This window comes from Zingiber officinale, chromosome 2A (genome assembly GCF_018446385.1).
Source record: "Zingiber officinale cultivar Zhangliang chromosome 2A, Zo_v1.1, whole genome shotgun sequence".
In the NCBI taxonomy this organism is placed as follows: domain Eukaryota; kingdom Viridiplantae; phylum Streptophyta; class Magnoliopsida; order Zingiberales; family Zingiberaceae; genus Zingiber; species Zingiber officinale.
The window spans coordinates 129,788,916-129,816,056 of NC_055988.1; the positions used below are offsets into that span (position 1 = coordinate 129,788,916).

Below are 27,141 nucleotides of genomic sequence, written 5' to 3' on the forward strand. Positions count from 1 at the left end.
TGGAGAAAAGAGCGGCCTTTTTCATTTTACCGAGTTCACAGTGAAAGAGCGCCATCGTTTCCTCGATTTGAGGCCTGACTCCAATTCTGGTCCCTGGATTCATCTCGTTCTCCGTGCCAGCAGAGCTTGGTCACCCACCTTGGGTGAATAATCGGAAGTCGTATTCTTTGAAATTGATGATTGTTACTTTGTAGGCTGCGCTAAGTTGCTAGCCGCGGTAGGGAGAGAGTGGTTGCATCTCTGGCCCTCTCGGAAAGGAGAGAATGGCGAAGGGGAGAGGGAGGGAGGTGGTGACGATTTGGGCTCTTTTGGTCGGCATTTTGGTAGGGAATCAGGCAGGTGTGTGTGGCACCACGAACCAGAATGACGGTAAGCGGCTTTGAGATTCTCAGTTCTTTTGCTTGAAAAAAAAAGCGTTTTTTTGCTAAAAAAACATTTTTTTGGGAGGATTTTGGTTGCGCTGGAGAGGTAAGTAGGAGATGGTTACAGCGTTGGTGTCTCAATCTTGCATCTGTCGGATTCTTTCTTCCTTTTTCTGATGTGGGCGCTTGTTCAGAGGGAGATAGTCCGTGTTCTTGATGGTTATTGTAGATTTCGGTGGTTAATGGTTAGGTTACTGAAGTGGGTTTTGGTTGGATTTTTTTTGTTGCCATCACAACTGATATCGTGTAAGTGGAATGAATCAAGCTTTTAGTATTGGGATAGATTTGCGGGGATATCTTTCTTGCGTAATGAGACATTGTGTTGGATTTTCAGACATGGATTTGTCGCTTCATTTCTTCTCTTTGCTTTGTCATACCTAACACAATTCTACATTTTCATCAATATTTGTGAATTATAATCTCTCTTTCGCTCGACATCTTGAACAATTTAAATAGAACAACCTATTATCTCCATTTAGCTGAGTGGGATTGGCTGACATTTACGCTTATTATTTTCTTGAAACTATTTTCGAGGATGTAATGAACTAATTAAGGATATGTACGAGGATGTAATGATTAGAGTAAAGACTTGAGGTGGAGTAACGGAAGCATTTTCAATAAAGATAGGGTTACATTAAATATTAACTCTAAGTCCTTATCTTTTTACACTAATTATGGACGAACTTACTGCACATATTTAAGACAGAGTACCGTGGTGCATGTTATTTGCAGACGATATTGTTTTGGTAGATGAAACACGTGAAGAAGTAAATGCTAAACTAAAATTTTGGTTGGAACACTAGAAGTGAAGGTTTTAGTCTTGGTAGAATAAAGATAGAATATATGAATTTAAGTTTAGCAATATTAGACGTAATGAAATAATTGTTAAGATAGAAGATGATGAGTTGCCTGGAACCGAGAGGTTTAAATATTTAGGATCATTTTTGTAAAACGATGGAAGGATTGAGAGAGATGTCTTACATAGAATACAAGTATGATGATTGAAATGGAGGAGAGTGTTGGGTGTTTTATGTCATTGTAAAGTACTTATAAAACTTAAAGGAAAATTCTACAAAATCGCAGTTAAACTTGCTATGTTGTTTAAGCTATGACTCGAGCATATGAGCAAAAGATGCGAGTTGTAGAAATGAGAATATTAAGGTGGATGTGTTATAGACAGAATAAGAAATGAGAGTATTAGAGAAAGAGTCAGAGTTGCATTTATTGAGGGAAAACTTCGAGAGACACGTTTAAGATGGTATGGACATGTACTTAGACGACTAATAAATGTTCTAGTTAGGCGATGTGAACTATGATAAGGATACATATCAAACAAGGAAGAGGAAGACCAAAAAAGACTTGGTTAGTAACAATAAAGTAAGATAAAATTTATTTAAGTATAGATGATGATATAGTAGGAGATAGAGCTCAATGACGTAAAAAGATCTATATAGCCGACCCCACCTAGTGGGATAAGTCTTGGTTGTTGTTGTAGTATTTTCTTGAAACTATTTTTTGTTGTGCAAAAAAATAGCATGGTATTGGAGCTGCCAATTAAACTTTGATACTGATTTCATTTTTTCCTGTTTTGATGTTTCTTGTACAGTTTCATCTCTCAATGTAATATATGTCAGCTTGAATTCATCATCTGTGTTAACAAACTGGGTTGCCAGTGGAGGGGATCCCTGTGGGCAATCATGGAGGGGTATTGAATGTACAGGATCAGCTGTTACGGCGATGTGAGATTCCCCACCTTGTTCTTTCTTTTCCTGGCGATATCACTACTTTGCCTGATACATCTTTTCTGATGGATTGCTACAGAAAATTGTCAAATTTGGGACTTTCTGGGACAATAGGCTATAATTTACAAACCATGACTTCACTAACAATATTGTGAGTTAGATAAATCCTTCATAATATTTTTAATTCAGAAACTAATTGTCAATCTTGGTGCAGTGATGTTAGCGATAATAATATTGGAAGTGGTAACCAAATACCTTATAACCTTCCTCCAAACCTCCTGACTCTGTAAGTTTATTGATGTTGACAACATCAACATTTTTCTTGGTTTTTATGTGATTGTTTGTATGAGGATAAAATGGGCAGGAATCTTGGCGGTAACCAATTCTCAGGCAGTGTGCCTTATTCAATCTCCAAGATGGTGGCACTTAAAAATCTGTAAGTGGCGATGCCATTGTCTGCATTTTAACTTCTTAACACTTTCAAACTAAGCAATTTCTTACTGTTGTAGAAATCTTGCACATAACCAACTGCAGGGGAATCTGACTGATATGTTTGGTGGCCTTGGTAATCTCACAACAATGTTAGTATTCGTTATTGTTCCCGGACCATATATCTTGTTTTATTGCCACTTGTTTCTCAATACTTGCCTCATCTACTAGACAATAATGTCTGCTAGAATGCTTTCTGGAACATCTACTTTGACATATTTAAGCTAGCATTTGCCATACATAACATACATTCCATCTTACTTATATTGATAGAATAGAATGGGGTAAAATTCTTTTTCCAAAAAATTGAAAATGTTAAAATGATGGGTTTCCAATTTGCATTGAGGTATAGGGTTCGATATTATGTAAGTGAATGTTAAAAAAATCATAAGACTTAGCAAATACTTGAGTTGTTCTGCAGGGACTTGTCCGTCAATCAACTTACAGGTGATCTTCCAGAGAGCTTTAGCAATCTATCAAGTTTGGCAACACTGTATGCTACTTATATCTGTGCAGCATTGACTGTGAATTTCAACACAGTGTCTTGAGTAGTATGATTGTTGTAAATTAATTATTTATCCAGGAATTTGGAGAACAACCAATTTACTGGCAGCATAGATGTTCTTGCTAATCTTCCCCTTCAGAATTTGTAAGTTCATATCTGTATAGGTAAGAAGTAATTTGTGTATCATACATTTAGTATGCATTTCTTGCTTTTAGGAATGTGGCAAATAATCGTTTCACTGGATGGATTCCTGATCAGCTAAAGAGAATAAATAGTCTTCAGTGAGTACAAAATGAATTCTGCTACATTCTTGCATAACGCTCATTTCTATTTACCGGTCATGTATATATCTAATTCTACAGAACTGATGGCAATTCATGGAGTTCAACGCCAGCATCTCCACCACCACCTTATCACCCTCCTCCACCAAGCCGACAAAGCAACCCTGACCAACATTCTGGTGGGAGTATCAATTCCTCAGGCAGTGGAGGTGGAAACAAATCCAGCATTAGTGCTGGAGCTATAGTAGGAATTGTTGCATCTGTGTTGGTCATAGCTGGAATACTAGCATTCTTCTTGGTTACGTGGAAGTCACACAAACCTTCAAGGGAACAATTTCCTAAAAATGATCAGTCATTTGCCACTCTTCTTTCTGATGATGCCAAAGGTAAATTCGCTGCACTCAAGATAATTACTTTTGGTGGTTATTTTCCATAAGGTTGTGGTCCACTAGCCTTCCTTTGCTCTTATTTTTTTATTGGTGGTTTTATATTTGTTGCTTCACTCCAACCAAGGCAGTCATTCTTTCCTAAATAAGGTTGAATGATAGTATGCCATTTTGATTGTAAGATCAAATAATAAGATTGTAAGAAATTCCAATTAAATAAATCCTACCATTTAATTCTTAGAATAACATCACCAAAATGCACACCTAAATTGAAGTATGAGTTCAAAAACTGGTAATTACTAATAAAACAAGCAACTACAAATGTAATCGAAGTTGTAAAGTTCAGCATTGATAACTGCTATTTAGGTGTATAACATTATTTATAACCCATTAAATGTAATCCCATTATATATCCCAATAGGTGTATAACAGCTATTTATAACCCTATGATTTGTATACTTACAAATTCAAGTAGACCTTACTTATTTACAATTAGGTCCATATAATACTTCCCTGAAGTAGATTCAAAGATATTATAAATCCTAGTTTGTTACAAATGTATTCAAGGTTGAAGTGGAAGTTTGGGTTCGTCAAGGTTGGCTTGAGGTTGAGCAAGTGGGTAGTCTGATTCAGGTTAATCCGATACTAGGCAAGGTTAAAGTCCTAGTAGGTTAAGATCGATATATATCAGGCAAATGAGGAAGTCCTAAAGACATGGGATCTCTTGACATATAGATTCAACTTTGGTGTGGCTGAATCAGTGCCATTCAACTGGTGAACTTGAAATCACAAAATTGTGGTTTTGTTAGATTACGGGTAAAGGAGTCAACTGATGTTGGTCAAGCAATCTACTGATGGTGCAATCAATTGATGGTTCAAGTCCAGTTGATTGATGGCCTAACAAGCAGAAGATTCAGTCAGCAAATAACACAGTCGTATTAAACTCAAGTTCAGTCAACTGCTTGAACTAGTTAGTGGATGAACAGGTCCGAAACGGACAATGTGTCATGGTTCAGTTGATAGATCAACAATAAGCTGTTGACTATGGCTGGCGAATAGAAGGGCTGTATAAGCTGATCTTGGGGAAATTTCGAGGCATCGTTCATGATTGGTTTCAGGAGAGTGCTACTGTATCTCAAGGCCTTTTGAGCAACCTACAACAATCCAAAGCAATTTCTTTCAGTAATTTCCGTTATTGTATTTTTGTCATTTGATTGTATTTACTTGTATATTTGCTTTTTCACTACTTGTCCTAAGAAAAGATTGTAAGAGGTTTTCCTGCTTTTGGAAGATATCTAAAGAAGGAGAAAATATAGTGGTGTTATCGGAAGTTATCCAATTACAAATCATAGGTCGTGGAGTAGGAATTAGAGAATTACGAATCATAGGTCGTGGAGTAGGAATTAGAGGTTCTGAATTACGCGAATTCTGTAGTTCGTGCATTTGTTCATTTGTGTTGGGTTGCCTTTCTATATTTTTGTTGCGCACTGACCTTTTGTAGAAAAGCAAACACGAACAAAAGTAAAAATTGCATGCGCCTATTCACCCCCTTAAGCACAATATTGATCCTATAGTAGGCAACAATAAGTATTGCATCCCCCAATTGACTTTTAGGGATATTCATAGTGACCATAAGAACTCTAGCAATTTCCAGAAGATATCTATTTTTCAGATCAGGTGCACCATTTCGGGTGAGTTTTAAGATAATTAGTTTGGTGTATAATCTCATGAGTGTCTCTTCTCTATATATTCGATACCGTTATCTATCAATCCGTGAATTTTTCACTTTGACACCAAACGGTATACTAATCATTATGTAGGATTGAAAATAGGGGAACAGTTCACTTTTTGCATGCATCAAATACACTCATGTTGTCCTATGGTAACAATCAATAAAAGTCATAAACCATTTATAACTAGATAAGGAGGTCATCGGACTAGGGCCCCACATGTTAGAGTAAATCATTATGAGGGGAACTTTTATTATTGACTGAAGGATATGAATTTCTAGTATGCTTAGCAAGTTCGCAAGCATCACAAACGGAGGTTTCCACATTACATTGCTTAAATTAGTGGGATAAAGTTTTTCAATATAAGAAAAGAAGGATATCCTAATCTCCATTGCTACTGAAGAATTTAGTGATGAGCAATTGAGCATAATTATATTCACCTAATAAAGTAGGACCTTTGAAAAGAGGTCCTTCAACTAGTTGATATACTTCAACTAGTCGATATAAGCCATCATGAACTCTACCACAACCAATCATTTTTTTCATTGCTCAGTTTTTGCATGACACAATGAGAAGGGACAAATTAAATTTTACAATTTAGATCCCTTGTAAGAGCATTAACAGGTAGAAGATTATGTGAAAACTGGGAAATATATAAGACAAGTAGCAACTTAGTGGAAGGAATGTAGGTTATAGAACCTTTCCTAACAATAGGCAATAAAGACCAGCCGGCTATATGGACTATTTCTCAGCGCCTGAACAAGAAAAATAGGTGAGCAAGTTTTTATGAGCACTAATCATCTGATCAGATGCTCCAGATCTAAAATCCACAAGTTCTCAGAATTACCATGGACAATTTTGGACAGAATGACTAATAAAAAAGAATGAAAATGGTATACCTTAATGTGCAAGATCAAGATGTGGAGTGTCTGTGGTAGGAGGGGATTCCATTCTTGTATAAGGAGCCTAAGAGCATGGTTTGAAACACCGAGCCATGCATGTTGGCACGGGTACCGTTCCATCTGTTGATCGGTACCATCTCATAGCTGTGAGGCCATCACGACCTCGCGGTGATCTCACAAAGGCTTCTGTGAGGTCGCGATGCAGCCAATTGATAGTCATTTTTTTTTTCTTTCCTCCCCCCTTATTTTCTTTCCTTTGCAACTTTGTTTCCGATTATTTTTTTCCCTTTGTAAATAGAGACCAAGTGGTAAATAGAGACCAACAGAGAAAAAAACATCTTCAAGAATGTAAGTAAGAGACAAATTTTTAAGGAAAAAAATAATATAAATTCAAACCTTATAAAATCTATCATTACAAATGATTTAAGTTATTTTATATATAAATTTTATTTAATTTTAAATTGATCAAAATAAATTCAAATTAGATCCTGCTTGAACTTCTATATTTTAAAAAGTACCAAAACCATATTGACATGATATAATATGATATTGAAATCGTATCACTCCGATCATAAACTGAAACTCCAGCACAACTTGAAATTTTAAACCCGAGAGTTTGCGGTTCTTCATTAGATAGTCCACCAGAAGGATTGGTTTCTCTTGGCAGCATGGTATCAAGAGTTTTAGACATCTGAGTTAGAGGCCGTGGATCACCAATTTTCACATTGATCACGTATTGGACGATCGTGAAGTTTCCAGCACATGTCCTTGGTATGTCTTGGTTTCCCATAGCAATTACACTATTTTGTTATTCTTCCCTTATAGATTCACTTCCAACCGCATTAGGTTTTATAGTTATGGTAGAGGAGCAAAGACGGATCTTACTTAGGGCTGTCCTGGGCTCTAGCCCAACCCAATTTTTTTTATTATTACCTATGTAAATTTTTTATTTAGTCCACTAAAACTCACTCCTTCCACACCCAAAGCCCAGCCCATCTCACGAAGTTCAAGTCCCTCCCAACTCTAATTCCTAGATCTGTCCCTATAGAGGAGTCAATAAGCATCCCTGATCCTTGAGTAAAGATAATTGATATGATAGTATATTCCATCTGCTCTCTTTCTGGTGCACATAGCTATATGCTTGTTGTAAGGAGGAAAAAGGATCTTGCTTAAGAACTATTATTCTTATATGATCAAAAATATCATTTAGTCTTACCAGAAAATCATAAACATGTTGCTTGAAAATCCCAAGTTCTTTCCACAAGCCACTAAGTTCAGAAAGATACTCTGCAATTGTCATCTCAACTTGTTTGGTTTCATGAACCCTTTTCCTTGGCTTATATATTTGAGCATCATTACGTGATTGGGGGGTAGCTGCATCCCAAATCTTTTGAGTTGTATCTAGGAGAAAAGGTAACCTCGTGCAAGAGCCAAGATGATGAGAGAGTTGATCAACCATTACATGATGCGAGAAGTCTCTGAGTCTCATTTGCTAAGCGTCCAAGATCAGGAATATTTGTTTTCTTTTCCCATTATTGATGTAGCTTCGCAATTCTGTAGCCTGAATGAATAGCAAGCATGATCAAAATCCATCTAATTTAATTGGATTGGAGAGAAGGATTGTCATAAGTAGCTGTAATTTTGTTATCACCATGTTCCGCCATGGTAGTAGAAGATCTCTACTTTCTGTCACGCCACCGCTCATCTTATCTAGACTTTGCCATCCCAATTTCACCTCTCCAGCTGCCGCGATTAAGATGCAAGAGACAAGGAGAGGAGGTTAGGGTTGACAGACATTCAATAGTTGTAATAGCAGAGATGACTAGGATTTGGGGTGACAGATAGGAGTTGGTGTGATCACAAACAACTTTGTGTGCAAGACATCCACAATATTAGAGTTCAAGTTCTTTATCTGGGTAGGGTTCTGGGAGCCAAGATGCGCTTAATACTTGAAACAACACGTGGACAGTGTTTTTGGTACTTCATTATGGTAAAACTACTACCCGTATCTTATTGATTTATTGATATTTGTTGTCCCAACTCTTCTCATTAACTCATATAGCACAGGCAGGGTGCTAACTTATATATTGATTGGATCTAGTCGGACAAACATTAATCTGACATTCCTATGCAAAGGTTTGTCCACCCTTCACTTAATTCCTTCTCGACAAATTGCATACTCGATATATTAGAATCATCATATTGCCAATTTAGTCACAAGTGTCAATAGCCATACCTTGAATCACAATATTTACCACTTTAACACGAATAAAATGTGCCACAAGCATGTTATGATGCCATTCATGTAGCCTCTATACACATTGAATGCACGTGCAGTTTAATATTTTAGTGTTGGTTAGGTAGCTGCATTATTCAGGTCAAATGGAATGAAGCATATGTGGTGCACTGGCTCTTCTATTGACAAATTTTAAGTAAAATTGGACACCTATTGCCTTCATGCCCTATTTGGTATTAATAGTTAATCAAGAAATTCATTGTGTTCACAAAAACCAAAAATTTCGTTGCTTGAAAAACATCAATTCATTTTTTTTAGATTTCAACAAAAAATGTTTCTGGTTCATTTCTGTGTTGCAATTGATGCTTAAATTGTATAACTGGCACTATGTTGTGACTTGTCATAGGTTAGTATCTCATAATGAAGGTATAACTAGTAGACTTGTTACCTTTGGAATCAGTAGATGTTGCCTCTCATCCCTTTAAATTTGTTCCTGCCATTGTCAGACGTCTGATCATAAAATGATCATATACTTTAAATTCCATTTCGCTGAAGTATATGCCTAATTGAATATTCTACACTTACATTCACTTTGCTATGTGCTTATCCAATGAACAATTTTTTGTAGAGGTGAAGAAAATCCAGACATCCTCTTCATCTGAGGCAAGGACATTGCCTCCAGCTCCATTAAGCCTTAAGCCTCCTCCGATTGATAGGCATAAATCATTTGACAAAGATGACTTTTCAGACAAGCCCAATGCGAAGAAGGTCACCAGTTTAGCAATCAAGACAGCTATTTATTCAGTTGCAGATTTGCAGATTGCCACAGACAGCTTCAGTATTTATAACCTTGTAGGTGAAGGCTCTTTTGGTCGTGTCTACAAGGCACAATTTGGTGATGGAAAGGTATCTCTTGCTTCAAACTAGATTTTCTCCATCTGTTTCATGCTTTATTCATTTCCATTTTTTTTTTCAAATATGCTCACATAATATGCAAATGTCAATTTTAGATGTCTGTTTTCTCTTAAAAAGAAAGTCAAACTTTAAGGGTGAATTATGGGAACATTTAGTCATTTAAAGTGAATATGTGATAGAAGCAGTTGGTATGGTAACCAATTGGAGAAGTAGAAAATTGGGATTTTATTATCTATCAATTCAATGACTGTCTCCATGTATATGGATCTCCAAAAGCTAACAACATATCATAGCTTCAAATATGAGAGCAATAAGGTTTAAAATTTTGAATCATACCAGAATTTCAGTCTTTGACTAAGATGGGAACAATATTGTTTTTTTATCTGATGGTGTCCTTCACTTGCTCGGGTTCCTCCTCCCCTTCCTTCGGGATTGTGGTTGAGGTAGGCCCTCAAGTGTGCTCGCTGCTTGCGTCCTATGAATCAAAGCATGTCAGTCGAGGACCGGCGTTGTCGACGTGACCCCTCCGACGGTCAAGTTAGCGACAGGTTGAGAGGGAAGGCTCACGTGCGTGCACGAGAGAGCGTAGCAACTTAAAGAAGAAGATGGAGAAGATTAGCCTTTAAGTGAAAGAAAAAAACCATACCTTCATTTACCTTTGCGGAACCTTATATTGCCACGGAGGGGGAAGGTTCGCATAAGCTGCCATGTAAGCCCTATGTAGGCTGCGTGGATGACCGCATGAGCAAAGCGTTACCTGCTGACCAACTGCATGAGCAGGACGTTGCATTAAGGGTGACAACCATTGGGTCGTACTCTTGATGCTGTGTGGTCATTAACCCGATGTCGCTTTCTAAGTAGGCAACCTCGTTGAGGTCAATCTCGCGTCAAGGATGGTCGAAGGTTGAGGTTAGGGAGAAACCGCTCAACTTATCTCGTCTAGGATTCATCGTCATTTGGGAACCTATGTTCGTGTGGGTAAGGGAGGTTGGCACCGGATGGGGTCGTGTTGTCATGGTAGGTGTCATCTGGCGTGCAAGGCCAGATAGGGCGATTACTCGATCGGATTTACCCTACATTAGTACCATATTATACTATTTTAATATGATTTTGATACTTATTTAATTGAATTATTAATAATACCATAATTAATTTTACTTAATATAAGTAATTTTTACTTCATTGTTTATTTTAATTAATTATTAAATTAATAATTAGTTATATTGTTAATATATGTTTTTTTCTTTATGATTTATTCAATTATCTCAGTTTTTATAATTAAAATGCTTATAATCTTTAATTTTAATTTTAGTTTAAATTATAGTTTTTTTTTCATTTTATAATATTTACATTTATAATTTATTCAATTTTTGCAGGTAAAATGCTAGAGCAAATGAGACCTTCTCTAGTGCTTTATAAACTTAGCATGTTTTACTTTTAAATTAAGCAAAATTAGTGTTTTCATATTTGAAAGCACGAGCCCAAGAAGCTTTGATTGCTAATAATGTAATTTTGTTTAAAATGAATTTATATTTTTATTAATTTATGTAATTATGTTTAAAATTTATTTATAAGCATTTAATAAAGAATTAAACATTACTTTTTTATATTTAGTTTAGTAAAAACCTAAATAAAATACTCTTAGATACTTAAAATTCTATCATTTAATTTTAATTTAGCTTTGTTTCTTCCACCTAACTATAATTATTAGGTGGACTAAAAATAATGAGATTCAAAATTTTAGGATGTAAAATATTATATTTAAATTTTTAAAAATCAAATATATGAAATTTGATTTAAACTCAACTATAATTTGAAACTTTTAGGTTAAGATTTTCAATAAAATCACATTTACATTTGAAAATAGATTTAAAAAATAATAATTTTATGTAATTAAGAATTATAGATTTTTTAATTTAATCAAATATTTTTTTTATTTGATCAAAGAGACTTGTCGAACTCTAATTATTTTTTTAATTTAATCTTTTGAAAACACAAAAGAGGACAAAAAAAAGTTAAACAATTAATAATTTCTTTGGATCTCTTCTTTATAAAAGTTGGATCATGAAAAAATATTTGCCAATGTTAGATTAAATTTTAAATTTTGAATATTTAAAATTTTAATGTATTTAGTAGGTTTGTGAAACACTGAATGCATGCAAGCTAATGATCATGTGATTGTTATTAGGTTGTAGATTCATTTGCTCATCACTTCTAATCTGAGATCATCAAGTAAAGACTTGATCCACAGCATCTCATAAGCTGTCATAAATCTATATTCTGATTCAAATAGTAGGGCGAGCTACAACATTAATTACTTCCTTTTCCATCTTGCCTCTAACATAAGTGCAAAATGTATCAATAATAGATCCAACATAGCCTTTGTCAGAAAATGTATTAGTTTTAGATGTTATACTTAACACTGGTTCCAAGGATTGCTTCTCTCTAGTAATGTTTTGCAACATCAATCACAAAGGAGATATCAGGCCTAGTAATTATAATAGATGAGGTTTGGAAAGAGTCTTCCAATAACAAGAAGGGCTTCAAATCATCACCATTTTCTGGTCACAAATATTGATGTAGGATAATCAGAATATCTACAGTTGGCATCTAATTACGTTGTTTGTTGCAGATGATCAATAATATAATCTCAGCTTTAAAACTATAAGCAACATCTACTCCTAGAAAATAATATTTATGTAGTGCCTATGCACTGCCTTGCCTGTTACTCCTCGTTAAAAGAATATAGTTAGTACCATAGTTTAAAATCTTGTGCCGTTTTGTCTGATGCGGGCCAAATATTTCGTTTTGGCACAGGCATAGGCATGGCTCCAGTGCCAGTGTCGGTGCGGCCCGAGGCCCCACAGACATGTTGCGTTGGCCTAGAGGTAGCTGGCAATGCGCCTGGAAGCGTTGCGTTGCCCCACGGTAGCTGGCAGCGCGAAATAGGTGGGGGTATTTTAATATGCTGTGCGCCTAGGGAGCGCCATGTGGTGGGGGTTGACCCCCTCATGCCACGTTAGCCTCCCCTCCCCCCAACACACACACACACACGCGTGGGCGCACAAGGGGTGCAACATATCAGACATCTCTCTCTCTCTCTCTCTCTCTCTCTATATATATATATATATATATATATAATATTTTAAATATTTAGATTAAATTTTTTATTTTTAAGTTAATATATTTTATATTTAAAAAATATCAAAACTATGTTGACACAACACGATACAGTACTGAAACTGTATTATTCCAGTCTGAGATTGAAACCTTAGCATAGTTTGAGATTTTAAACCATGGTTTGTATTTACTGTAAAATTTCAAAATCACTATTCTGATTACAGTCTTGCATAATCTTAATGACTTGTTTTGTACCAAAATTGATAAAAGTTTATTTAACCATTGTTAAGTTATTTGTTTGGGACCATCGATTGCTGAGTTCAATTTTTTCCTCCCCTTGGGCAATCTGAAGGTTACTCTGATAAACTTCTTTAAAAGGTTATCACAAAGAAAGATATTTTTGTCATTTATCTAAAATACTTTCCAACTTTGGTTAACAGTGAAATGGAAAAGAGAAGATATATAGAATTATATGAGCAATTGCATAAAGCATCGCAGTGATGCTGATGTTTGGGTATATACCTTTTTCAGCCAATCAAGCTTTGTACCAACTAAAGGAAGATACTTAACCTCAAGAATCTGACATCATAAATAGGTTGAAGATCATGAGACAAAAGTAATTATCTCCTATGTTTCCCTTGAGAGAATAACAAACATCTGATCTATGAATTGCTTAAAATGAAAAATTTACTAAGAACTTTGTGGTGTAATATGGGGGTCATCACAAAGGAAAATGACTCAGTACACTTGTCAAAGGAGGGGCTTAAATGTTTGAAATAAATGAAATTGATGATGAGATGCATAATTATATCATACTTGCCATGTTGAAGAGTTATACATAAATCTGTCAAACATAGCAAGTATTGATGCTAGAGAGTTCTTGGAAATTGACGATGAGATGCATTATGAAGGTAAGCTCACCTTTTCGAAGTGCTCTAGGTAAGTTTGTTATGCATGCCAAGTGTTGATGTTAGAAAGAGTTCGAAGACAAATTAACCTGAGTAGGTTGACAGACTAATAAAGGTATATCTTATGCCGAAGAGTAGTTAGGGTACTTGGATTAATTTAGTGAAGAGCTAGAGAGAGCTAGGGTGGGAGCTACATAGATTTGGATGAAGCTAAGAAATAAGACATAAAATGTTACATCAGTGGAAAGATTTAAAAGACATGCAAGCAATATGTTGGCAAGGCACTGCATAACAAATATGTTGCATGTAGACTCATATGTAGTTGTATATGTTATCTATAGTTCTTCGAACAATAATATTATTTATATTGACAAATTATTTATAAAATCAGATGCTGAAATGTACTGTGTATATTTACTATATTATATTTAATTAATTAACCTAACCAATCAATTCAGATTAACTTGAATCTATTCCTTATTAGTTAAATTAATCACTCCTAAGCCTATCATAAATCCGTATAAATATTTACAGGTGAAAATGCATATAACAAAAAAAGGTAACAATTTATCTTACTATCTAAATGACCCCTGTAAGAAGTATACATATTGACTGAATTTAGTTAAATCAATATATTTTGACATGACTTGAAATTTAGTTGGGGATTGGCTTAGCTTGCATATTTGATGTGTGCAAACCACAAGCGCATGGTGTCGTCAAGTGTTGGTACCAAAATACTTGTGAAGCAGATTATTTAGAAGGTCCAGAAAAGATGTGCTGTGCTAAATAACCAAAAGAGATTGAGAGAAAACGGTGAGAAAACTAGTTAGGAAGGAAATCCTAGGGTTTCAGTTTCATTATGATGTATGTTGACGAATGCAAGTCCTTTTAGCTCGATGTATATGATGAAGGGATTTGTCCAAAAATGAGCGGATGTGTCTATAGAGTAAAGAGAAGCACGAAAACACTGATGTGTCTATATTGATCGCAACTCATAAAGTGGATTAGGATAGACCTTTAAGTTCTATGACGAATCGTGAAAGCCTTGTGATAGTTAACCACTTTTGTGTCGCTTTCAAGGAAACTCTTGTCACTAGAGCTCCACGAATCTGAAGATGCTACCTTACTTCGTGATAAGAACCTTCAAGTTGGTTCTAGAGGTCAGAGATTAGGTTCGCTGATAAGGGCGTCTCTTATTCTCTGTTGATCCAATCATATGCTTATATGCAATGATTACGGCTAGGGTTTATCCCTCGGTCAATCCTGACGAGGTTACTATCTAAGTTGAATCTAGCAACAATGATGGATGGAGAGAAACAAACTAGAACCAATCATAATTCATATGCGTCATAAACAAAATGAGGATCAATGTATTTATTTCATCAAACAAAACATCTAGTTATTCCCTAATCCTAGATTTAGGGAGACTACTCTATGGCGATGGAGTTACAAGCCAAAGGCATAATTCTACAATGAAAAATAACAATTAGGTTTAGAAGGCACACAGTGATGTCTTCGGAAGATCTCTAATCGCTCCTTGGTTGCGTTGCAATCTCCACTTCCTTGCAGGACGACTCTCCCAAGGAGGGTTTCTGTCACTCACCCCGTATTCTTCAATCCCTATGGCGGGAACCCCTTGGTTCCTTTTATAGCTTTTGAGGTTGTTCGGTCTCCAACTGAATTCTTTTAATTAGGGTGAAATGTCTCGGCGCTCTACAGCTGTGTTAGAGAACTTGTACAGGCCGTGTTGCTCCCTATGTTGCAACTCTGGAGGAGGTAGATTCTGGCACAACCATGTCGGCTAACACAGCTTGGCCGTGTTTGGCCTTGGACTTCGTGTTATTGCTTCGATGCGTGTTTTGCCTCGAAGAATGATACACGACTAGGGGTGTCAATTCGGGCGAGTTCAGGTCGGGTTGAAGATCGGTTACTAAAAAAATCCTGACCTGAACTTGAATTCAACCCGAAATTCTTAAACCCGAACCTGGATAACCTGATCAACCCGAATAACCCGTCCAATCCAATATTTTTTTTTTGTTACTTTCCTATCTTCACTTTTATCTCAATATTTCATCATTATTATAATAACTATTTATGTACATAAAACATCTTAATTGTTAAAATAAAATTTGATTTAACCCCCCAAAAAACCCCTAAATCCTAAATTCAGGCCAACCCGACCCGAACCTAAACCAACCTAAAAACTCCAATCTGAATCGGAAAACTCCCAACTTGAATCCGATTTTTTTTTGGGTTGACTCGGGTTGGGTTCATTTTTGACACTTCTATACACAATCGTGGCATGGACCACGGGTAGGCCATGTATGGTACTGGAATAAGGCCATCCGTCTCCAAACGCATCCAAAAGCCGAGATTTTCATGCCCTGTCAACATAAAGTGCAAACGAGCAGTCTTCTGAACTATAAATATGAAAATGCATGAAGGTGCTAGAAATAAATGTAAATATGCTCATGTAATGTTGGAAACAAATGCCAAACAAGGTTGGAAATATAGGTATGAATCACATACATCAATATTCTTTATGCAATCACAACGCTATTTACTCCCTCTTTGCATAAATGTGGGCAACTTCATAAGTAAACTCATGTAGAGGTTTTTTTATAGCATGGTTAGCATGAACAAAAAATGAGTGAATATTGGATCAACTGGTTAAGAGATTATGTTGATATCCTATTCTCTAGATCACTATAAGAAGATAGAAGCTATTTCAACAATTATGTGCTTTCGGAGTGTCTCCTATCTCTTAATCTATCACTAAAGTAACACTTTTAGTCGCACAGATTTAAGATAGATAAAATAAAAGTTATAATTATGAAATTACATTGTACAGTAATTCTCTCTTACAATTTGAATGAGCTTAGGACACTATCTTTAACATTTTGGCCTTAGATGCCCAAGATGACGATCGACTAGTTAAGAGATGATGCTAGTGTTAGATAGAACACTAAAAGCAAATCATTCATTGCCTTAATAGACCATATTAGACTCACAAACTCCATGGTTGCGTTTATCTTTATATGTTAAACTACACGAAGAGTGGGATAATAAGTTGCACGACGATTCAATGATTTTGTAATGATGATATGGGACAATAAGTTTGTGTAACTATGGATCATATAAGGGTTTGTCTATTAATGATGAAGAATTATGCAACTATTCTTGCAATTTAGTAGGGACATCTGAATTGTCATATATCGAGATAGGTGGTAATGGTGAAAGGTAGAAAACAACTCTTCATGACCTATTAGAATATGACAGAAGATGTAGAATCAAGCAACCCTACGCCTAGTCTAAGGTACAGGTTGAGGGACTAACATATTGAAATCCTAGAGGGAATTAAGAAAAGTTTTCTATGACACTTTGAGGAAGGAGGTGCAAAAAGGGACAAAAGAGGAAGAATGGTGTGTTGCCTAAAGTTATGGTTTGTGTGTGCAGGGTAGAACACTTAATAATAAGACCCAAGGTTTAAATACGGTTCCGTGCCAGGCAAAATGAGTGAAACTTACCGTTCCGCCGGTCGGTCGACACCGGAACCGCTGCCAGCACCACCAGTTGCTGCGGGGTCGACCCCGGCGACCCCTTTGTGGTCACGGAAGCGCCGACCCTATGGTGACCTCTACGGGGTTGCAGAAGCATTGCGGCCCCCGGTGACCATTGTAGGGTCGCGGACACTGGCGGAGCCAGCCCGGATGATTTACCTGGGCTGATCGTGGGAGGTGGGCTACAAGCATCAACGACAACACCGTCATCCGGGCTATTTCTCGTTTCTCTCCCATTATTTTTGCTTCTCCAATAGTAAATCTAAAGCAAATCCCTTTGTCAAGGTTGAAGGCTACCCGGGCTACAGCCCGGGTAGCCTTCAACCTGGCTCCGCCCTTGGTCGCGGAAGTGCTGCGACTTCGCGGGCCCTCAAACGTAGTGATCCTGATGGGTTGCGCTCGGCACGCGGTGACCTGCGGAGGTAGGGATGTTCAAGGTTTTAATTAAAACATAGGAAAACTAAAAAAAAACTTAATAATTATAATCAACTCCTCACTATAAATGGGATGATGATTTAAACAGATGTAATCAAACCCTAACAAATTTATCCTATTAATTTAACATATATATTTTATTATTTTTTAAATTTTAAAAATATGCAATAAAATTTACATTTATATTTATTTATCATATAAAAATGTTAAAATTTCATTTTTTTAAAAATATTTAAATTAATTTTTTATTTTTAATTAATATATTTTATATTAAAAAATACTGAAACCATATCGATATGACATTATATGATACTAAAATCGTATCGTTCCGATCCGCGAAAAACTCGGCATAGGTCGAAATTTTAAATCATGATAAATCCTGTAAATTTCATCAAATAAAATACTGAAAAACCTAATAGGATCTTTAATTTCCTCATACAGAAATAGATTATTGAATAAGCCCTAATAAATTTGGATTAAATTTAGTTGATCTACTTGAGCAATGCAAATATATATTTACTGTGAAAATGTAAAAAGAATATCATGCACAAGAATGCGCCTCCATAGTTTTCTAATTGATATCACTGTTCTGAAAAGGATCTAGGTGGTTGCATATGCAGTCACTTAGGTGTTTTGTCAAGGGACTGCATCATATATGCAATATGTAGTCCCTTTAGGTGGTTCAGGCGCATAGGTGGGCCAAGTGGTTGCATATGCGAGCTAGTGAACCACAATGCAATGAAAAGGGAAGAAAATTGGTTTGGTTCATTTGATAATCTAATGTGGACCTTTGGTGTGCCTTTTCTATGTTCAAGAAGAATCTTTCTTGCGATCGTGAAACAATAAACCAAGTTTTTGATGTGATCACGCATAATTCAAAAGTGTTAACTTAAACATTTGCAAAGGACATTTATTTTGCTAAGTGATAAAGACATTAATTATATGTAGATTGCTGATAAATATATCATATTCTACATTGCTATGTTATATGTTTTATATTGTATGACTGGTAGACGTATTTTCCTGAATTGGATGGATTTTGATTAGTATAAATAATTATGAATTATTTTTATCAATATAAAATATTTGTATACATATATATTTTAATTTCAACTGTATATGTCTACCTAGGATTGACTGCTTGGGAATACTTTTTAAAACATTGGTTGATATCATTTGTTTGTATAGAAACATCAAGTATGCTTGATTTTAGCGCAATATACTGTTTCTCTATCAGTATAATATATATATATATATATATATATATATATATATATATATATATATATATATATATATATATATATATATATATATATATATATATATATATATATATATATTATCATTAAAATTTTCTTGGACATGATTCAACTAATGCATGTCTTTAATAGAGTTACATTTATATAACCGACTCTTTATTCATCAATGTTTTTCCTCTCTTACAGATTCATGTTTACAAGTTTCTGTTCTTAGAATGAAATGAAATAACACAAATTTCACTTTGGTAGGTTCTGGCAGTAAAGAAAATAAATTCTTCAGCTTTGCTTAATCAGTCATCGGATGACTTCATTGAATTGGTTTCCAATATCTCACACCTGCATCACCCAAATTTGAGTGAACTTGTAGGCTATTGCTCTGAGCATGGACAACATTTACTGGTATATGAGTTCTATAAGAATGGCTCTCTTCATGATCTGCTTCACCTCTCAGATGAGAACAGCAAGTCACTGAGCTGGAATACTCGTGTCAAAGTAGCCCTTGGCACCGCACGAGGATTAGAGTAAGTGAAGTTATTATTGTTTTCTGTTACATTTTAATCTGGAAATCATTTCACTAACCACATCATTGATCCTACAGTTTGTTTTTATCAAGAATTAATATCAAATGATGCTTTGTGTTGATTAGAAAAGTTCATTGGGAATATACCTATCCAAATGATTTTGCAACAATGACATTTTTATGTGTTATGTGGACCCTTTTTGGATTCAGTCCATGGGTGAATGGGTGATATTCAACATCCTCAACTCATTATGTGCATTAGCTTTTGGACCAATTTTACAAGCAATGTTCTTCATCCTCCTCTTCCTTCAGGGTCTTCTTACATCTTGTGTTTGCCTATTTTGGGCTTGTTTAAATCAGAGAACCATCAATTTCTTTGTTAGTTTCCGTTCTCTAATTCATCTACGCCCATATGGTGATAGTTGTGTTTGGTTTATCTAGACATAACAGAAAAATAATGAAAAACTCAAAGTTCATAATTTAACTAAAATGATCATAAATATGTGAGCAAAATGTTGTTGACCACATTGTTAATTCAAAGAAGATTATAAGCAAGTTACTTAACTAGCACAATATTATGAACGTTGTTGAGTATTATGGTGAAACTACTGCAGATATACAAGTATGCCAGTGTGCACTAGTTTGGACCTCGATTAAGTGATTGGCTAGAGGAGAGAGATTTGGTTAAGTTTGGATATAGCCATTTAGGACTGGCTCAGTAGCCAAATCATAGAGTTTGGTATAAGTGGGTTAAGGTTGAGTGTGGTGCAAGCAACTCTTCTGAGGTGATTGAAGGTGGGAAAGGATTTGGAATTTGCTAGAATTGTAATAAGACAAAGCTATGCTTTGTAGAGTCTTGTGGTAGAACAATGAGAACTAGTTGCACTAGGGTGGAAAGATCTTTGGTATGAAGCTAGCTTAGTCAAAAGTGGGATGTTGATACACCTCCAAAAGAGCACCTTTTATAGGCCTGAAACTGAGCACTTGCCTAAAAGCAGGGTGACACATGAACGAAATGTTCAACTTTTCCATGTAATGGTTGTTATCTTGAGGTCATGTGTACGCCTACATTATCCTCCCTCCCTCATATCAAGTATTACAAAGTGTTAACCCCACAAGTCATCCGAATTGGTAAGTGGTGGCATGCTTGCCACATGAGGTCGCGGGGTCGAACTGTAGGGCTGTCGGGACGTAAATCCCTGGACCCTGTGCACCTCACCCCACCACCACTTGCCTGCTCGGCTGCTGTGATTTACCTCCCTCGTGATGGCCTGGGGTTGGGTGTTGCGGGGCCGCGGGGGGCGAGCGATTTCGTTTTTTTTTTTTGCCACAAGTATTACAAAGTGTTACTCTTGCTTACTGTTGCACAAACTGCATTAAAATTTTCTCTAGCAGTTTGCAAGTATATCTCGCTGCATCTTAACATTAATTTGATGCTTTTCACCACAGAATCAGGTGGGACCTCTGGGCTTGTGGCTCCAGAATTTAGTACCTTTCATTTGCAATGGAAGAGCTCATGGCTTGTGTCGTCTCTGCTTGGTTGAAGCTTTGAATTTCTTTAGTGGTTAGTGAGATGATTTTTTAATCAATCTCTTCTCTTCTCTACCTCATGTTTCGATGCCTATCACTTTCCCAAAGATGACATCAACATATTACGAGTGAAATTATAACAGATATAGAAGCATGCTAGTCACTTGCACTAGGTTGAACCTCGATTACAGGAAGTCAATAAGAAAGAGTGGGTTGGGGGAGTTCAGCCGAGTAGGGATATGTGTCAAGTTCAATGTAGCTAGGCTGTATAAAGCAGTCGAAGTGGATTGAGGTCAGATGAGGTGCAAGCAGCTTGTCCAAGGTGATTAAAGGTTGGATAGGATTTGGACATTTTAGTATTTATAATGAGATGAAGCTGAGTTCTGTATAATGGTGTCGTAGAACAATGAGAACAATTTGTACCAGGGTTGAGAGGACTGGGGGAAGATTTATGCTTAGTCAAAAGTGCAGTGGTAACAAGTTATTGCCCTCTCCAAGAGCACTGTCACTGCAGTAAGCCTGCAAAAGTCCTTTTAATGTTGCCCTTGACCCCATTTATAAAAGGCTTCAAAGCAAGTGCTCTGTCATTGCTTGGCCAAAATGGCCAATCTATCTTTGACACAGTCTCTGCCTATTAATTAATTTGACCAAACACAAGTCGATTTTACATCGGTTAAATCCAAAGCACTTGTCTTAAACTTTGTTCACACTATTTCTAATCATCTCAAGATAGCATCTAACAACATTAGAATTAGTGGTAATTTTACCCACTTCACACAGGTAATTCACAATTGATTTCACTTCTAAGATAATTTAAAGTGAATGGCTTGCCCTCGGGGCTATGGTGCAGCAGTTAGGCCTTCAAGTGGTTAACCAGACATTTAAGGTTTGAATCCCAGCTATGGTGTATTGGGATGACAAACCTAAGAAAGTTGGCAGCTTGGATGAGCCTCTGGGAGTGCTTCCCGATTTACATTTATGGCCGGTGGAAAACTTCCGTGGGGTTGGATTGGTTACCTCCAGGATTAGTTGGTTCGAAGAGTTGGATAGTAGATTACAAAAAAAAAGTGAATGGCTAACAAATGTTGATATGGCAAATACTTGAGTTGTAATATAATGCTAGTGTTGTTATATATAGTGCTTTTTGTACCTTCACAAGCAATTTATTTTCATATTTGGAACACTGAATTAACATAAATCACTTTTCATGTATTATACAAGCAATTTATTTTCATATTAAGAAGTTTCTGTCTAATCTAAAAGAGGCTCATCTGAAAGACAGTGACTTGTAACTTTTGATACTTGAACTCTTTGATTCTCACTCTCATATGTGTGTGAACACGATGTAGGCATGAATAAGAAATACAATTCTTGCTCGTCAGACTCACATCTCCTCAAAGAATAATCGAGGAAGAAGGAACATAAGAGGAAGAAGAAAGATAAAAGGGAAGCAGTGGAGAGGAAGAAAAAAAAAAAGCCTAACTTGGAATCAAGCCCTCACATAAGCTTGAGAATCTATAGTGAGGTGGAAGCAGGTGGGTGGGGTAGCAGGCAAGCAATGCAAGCCATGCAGTGTAGGGTGCTAGGTGGCAGCAAGCAGGCAATCGTAGAAAAAGGAGACTTGCAATTGTAAGAATAGGGAGAGTTGGGAGAAGAGAGAGGGGATGATTATAAAGGATAGAGATCATCTTTAAAAGCCATCTAAAACTTTTTTTACTTTTCAAATATTATATATATATATACACAGTATATACTACTAATAATATTATATATACCACAAACATTGATTATATATTATATAAATTTATATAATTATATCATATTTATTATAAACACAAACAATTAAACATCTACATATTTTGAAGATCCATTGTGTTCCCATACGCTCTTTTAACTAGTTCCCATGTTTCATTTTTTTTTAAAATCACATGTGAAACATTTGGATTCATATCCATGTCAGATATCTGTATCCAAGTTTGAGTAATATAGTTCAAAATTGTTGCACTTTAATTCTCTTCAAAATTATATTCTATTGTCATATTATCTCCAGGATTCTGTTTGATTTGAGCTTGAGAGTCTCAGTTAGAATGATTGGTCATTTATGTCTGATGTGTTTTGACACTTATTTGTGTGATTGCTTTGGTGGATTTTTTGCCTCAACTATTTCTCTTACCTTACTAATAACTGAGTAGGTGTTCCACTGTTAGCTCTTAGCTTGAATGACTAGTTATGTTGATGTCCTCTGTAACCATTTGTCACCGAGTCTTTTGAGCTAAGTCTTAGGTGCATTGTAACACACGAGGAAGTTTTTTAATACTTATAATTTTCAGTTATGCAAAAAGTCAAATGATATCTATCTATCAGATGCATAGCAATTAGTGACTATATGTATATACATATTTGTAACTCTTAAATTTGAATCAAATATTTCCTGAAGTTGATTTGAAACTTTTTTTTGCTGCATTTTTTCATTTCAATTGAACCCCTGCATTTCTCTGGCATAATTTACCTTTTACTCTTATTAACTGAAACATATTGAAAATTGTATCCTCAGATATCTACACGAGGTCTGCTCACCATCTCTAGTCCATAAAAATTTCAAGTCATCCAATATCTTGTTAGATATGGAACTCAACCCACACCTTTCAGATTGTGGATTTGAAAGCCTTATTCCTGATGCCGAATTTCAGGTGAAGTTTGATTAATTAGTATGTCTGGTTTGAATTAGTTTCCAAAAGATTCTCAAAGTAGAATGGTGTCCTTTCTTACTTTTATCTTAGAAGTGCGATTGATGACTGTGTTAAAACAGTTGGTTAGTGAATGAACAGATTACTTGTTCCCCTCTAATAACTTTATGATTAATTTCGGATCTTGAATATTGTAGTCTCTTAGAGAGCGGTACCTTACAGTTCCTGGTCAGTTCTTTTGGTCATGTGCAGCAGGCGGTTTTCACTTTTCTTCACCTCTTTTCTGCCTTTACTGAGGATTTCCACGGTGATCATTACACAGACTGATGAATGTTGATATAATTTTTAGATGATCCATTGGGTAATCTCAATTACTCTTTAACATCAACCAATATGGCCTTGCCCATTCCACAAATCAAAGATAAAAAAGGGGCTGGATACTTATTGACATTACTAGTATCTGTTTATAAATATAGAAAATCCAGTGAGAACATGGCAAGCTGTACCAGATCAAGCCATACCAGATATTTGGATCATAGACTAATTATCTAGTTTGTTGTCTAACACAGAAATATGTCTAGGAGTCGCTTATGAATTGAAACAAATATTTCTCATATATGTACCTGACAACAGCACTGACAAGTTAAATGTTCAAGTATGGCGAGTAATAAAAACAATTTAATACTCTGCTACCTTTACATATATTCACAAAAAAATGTGCCTGCATATACATTTGAACCAAATAAGGCTTCACTTTTTTGTTTTTAAAATTAATTGTTTTGATCACTAACATAGAGCTAGTTGTTTATAGAGAGCTTGTGGTATGAAACTATGCAACAACATCTAAGTTTTATCATACTAGGTGGAGTCGGTTATATGAATCCTTCTACGCCATTGGACTCTATCCCGTACTATATCATCATCTATACTTAAATAAATTTTATCTTGTTTTATTATTGCTGACCAAAGTCTTTTTTTTATCGTGTCTTCGTCGTTTGATGTGTATATTTGTCATTGTTTCACATCACCTAATTGGAACATTTATTGATTGTCTAAGTACATATTTGTATCATCTTAAACATGTCTCTCAGAGTTTTTCCTCAATAAATGCAACTCTGACTTTCTCTCTAATACTCTCATTTCTTATTCTGTCTATTCTTGCATGTTCACACATTTACTTTAACATTCTCATCTCTGCAGTTCTTATCTTTTGCTCATGTGCTTGAGTCATAGTCTAACATTCAGCGTTATATAATATAACATGCGTCGTTTTATAGAACTTTCCTTTAAGATTTAGAAATACTTTACGATTACATAAAACACCCGACACTCTCCTTCATTTCAACCTTGTATTCTATATAAGACATCTCTTTCAATCCTTCCATCGTTTTGCAAAATTGATCTTAAACACTTAAAGCTCTCAATTCCAAACAACTTGTCATCTCCTATCTTCACAATTGTCTCATTACGTCTAATATTTCTAAACTTAAATTTCATATATTCAGTTTTTATTTTACTAAGCCTAAAACCTTTTTCTTATAGTATTTTCTGCCGAGATTCTAATTTAACATTTACTCCTTTACGTGCCTCATGTACCAAAATAATATTATGTGCAAATTTGCACCTTGTGTCTTGAATGTGTAGTTCGTTCATGATTAATGTAAAAAGATAGGAAGTTAAGAGCTAATCTTAATGTAACCTTATCTTTATTGGAAATACTTTAGGTAATCTGCTTGAAATGTTAACTCTAGTTGTTACATTCTAATACATATCCTCAATTAGTTAAATATATGTTACGTTAACATTTTTTTTTTTAGAATTTTCCATATAATTTCTTTTAGGATTCTATCATAAGCTTTTTATAAATTAATGAATATCATGTGTAAATCTTACTTTTGCTCCCGATACTTTTCAATTAGTTGCTAGAGTAGATATATAGCTTCTATTGTAGACTTTCTGGATATGAATTCAAATTAATTTTCGGTCATCGCAGTCTCCGTCCTTATATCTCCTTTTTATTATTCGTTTCCAAAATTTCATGGTATGACTCATTAGTTTAATACCCTTATAGTTTGCACAATTTTGTACGTCTCCCTTCTTCGTATATAAGGGAACTAGAGTACTTTACTTTTCATTGATCAGATATTTTTTTATTTTCAATATCATGTTAAATAATTCGTGGCATGAAAATATACATGTTATAATTGTGTGCTTGTTGCTGCTATGGCATGCCTAATTAATCAGAGCTCGCTTGATATAGTTACTAATTACTACCAAGATTGATGTTACCTCGTGGGCAGTCCTTTTGAAACACCCAGAGCATACTTTAAGTCTAGTTTCCTTCCCTGAATTCTCTCGATTTGCTGATTTTCTTTAAAAAAAAAAATTATATAGGCATCAGAAGAGAATATGGCATCTGGCTATAATCCACCTGAAGTTGCCATGTCAGGCCAGTACACTTTGAAGAGTGATGTGTACAACTTTGGTGTTGTGATGCTAGAGCTTTTAACGGGACGAAAACCTTTTGACAGGTACACAACTGAAGTCATCTCTTAATGCAAACTCACTCTCATAACCCATGTAGAACAGGTTAAATGATGTCCTAACCTTCTTACAGCTCAAGAACACGAGCTGATCAATCACTAGTTCGATGGGCTACTCCTCAGCTCCACGACATCGATGCACTGGATAGTATGGTTGATCCTGGCCTCAAGGGGTTATACCCTGCAAAATCACTTTCTCGATTTGCTGATGTAATTGCTGTGTGTGTTCAGGTAAAGGTCTCAGTTGATGATATTTGTTTCCCTTCTTTTATAAGCAAACTAAACAATAAGCTGAATTTTCTCGCCGGCAATAGCCTGAACCAGAATTCAGACCACCCATGTCCGAAGTGGTGCAAGCTTTAGTTCGCTTGGTTCAAAGGGCTAACTCAAGCAAGCGAATGGACGAACAGGAAGATTATGTGTAATTGCATAGATAATTTAGCTGCAATCCTGTTAAATCTTCTTTGTGATGTTTATAAGTTCTTTCTGTGGCCTTAATGTATTTATATGTCTTATTCTTATCGACGCCTCATTTTAAAGACACTTTGGATGAAGATTTTCCTGCTGTAATGAAACACAAGTGTAATTCTCATTGTTCAAGGAAAACTCTTTGGTGAGGTAAATGTTTCTATTTCGATTGCTCTGAGTAAGAAAATTCTGATACAATTGTTGTTATTTTGTATGAAAAGGGAATAAGAAACTTAAATTAAATGGAATTTAAAAATTAGATTTGATCATATTTTGATTTATTCTGTTGTATTCACCAAATATTAATACTGCTCTATGTCTATTAGTATATACATACCTCCTGAACTACAATATATATAACAATTTTTTTATATCGCAATAATATAATTGCATCAATGATTAACAATTCATTTAGTATGAAATGTATCATAAATATTTGGTAAAGATGTATTATATATATAAGATGAATAATTTGCAATCTGATGTTAAAGCCTTCTCAG

The 27,141-nt window shown here is 35.5% G+C and overlaps 1 protein-coding gene across 1 annotated transcript; it reads left to right on the forward strand.

The window, feature by feature from the left end:
- On the forward strand, positions 1–26,796 carry LOC122042316 (protein STRUBBELIG-RECEPTOR FAMILY 6-like). Its single transcript, XM_042602355.1, has 16 exons — positions 1–369; positions 2,029–2,161; positions 2,244–2,315; positions 2,379–2,450; positions 2,529–2,600; positions 2,674–2,745; positions 3,075–3,146; positions 3,237–3,302; positions 3,374–3,439; positions 3,521–3,825; positions 9,322–9,599; positions 19,143–19,414; positions 23,498–23,633; positions 26,025–26,161; positions 26,248–26,404; positions 26,488–26,796. Exons 1-16 carry the CDS (start codon positions 264–266, stop codon positions 26,596–26,598), a joined length of 2,127 nt encoding a protein of 708 aa, XP_042458289.1. The 5' UTR covers positions 1–263; the 3' UTR covers positions 26,599–26,796.
- The last annotated feature ends 345 nt before the right edge of the window (positions 26,797–27,141 follow it).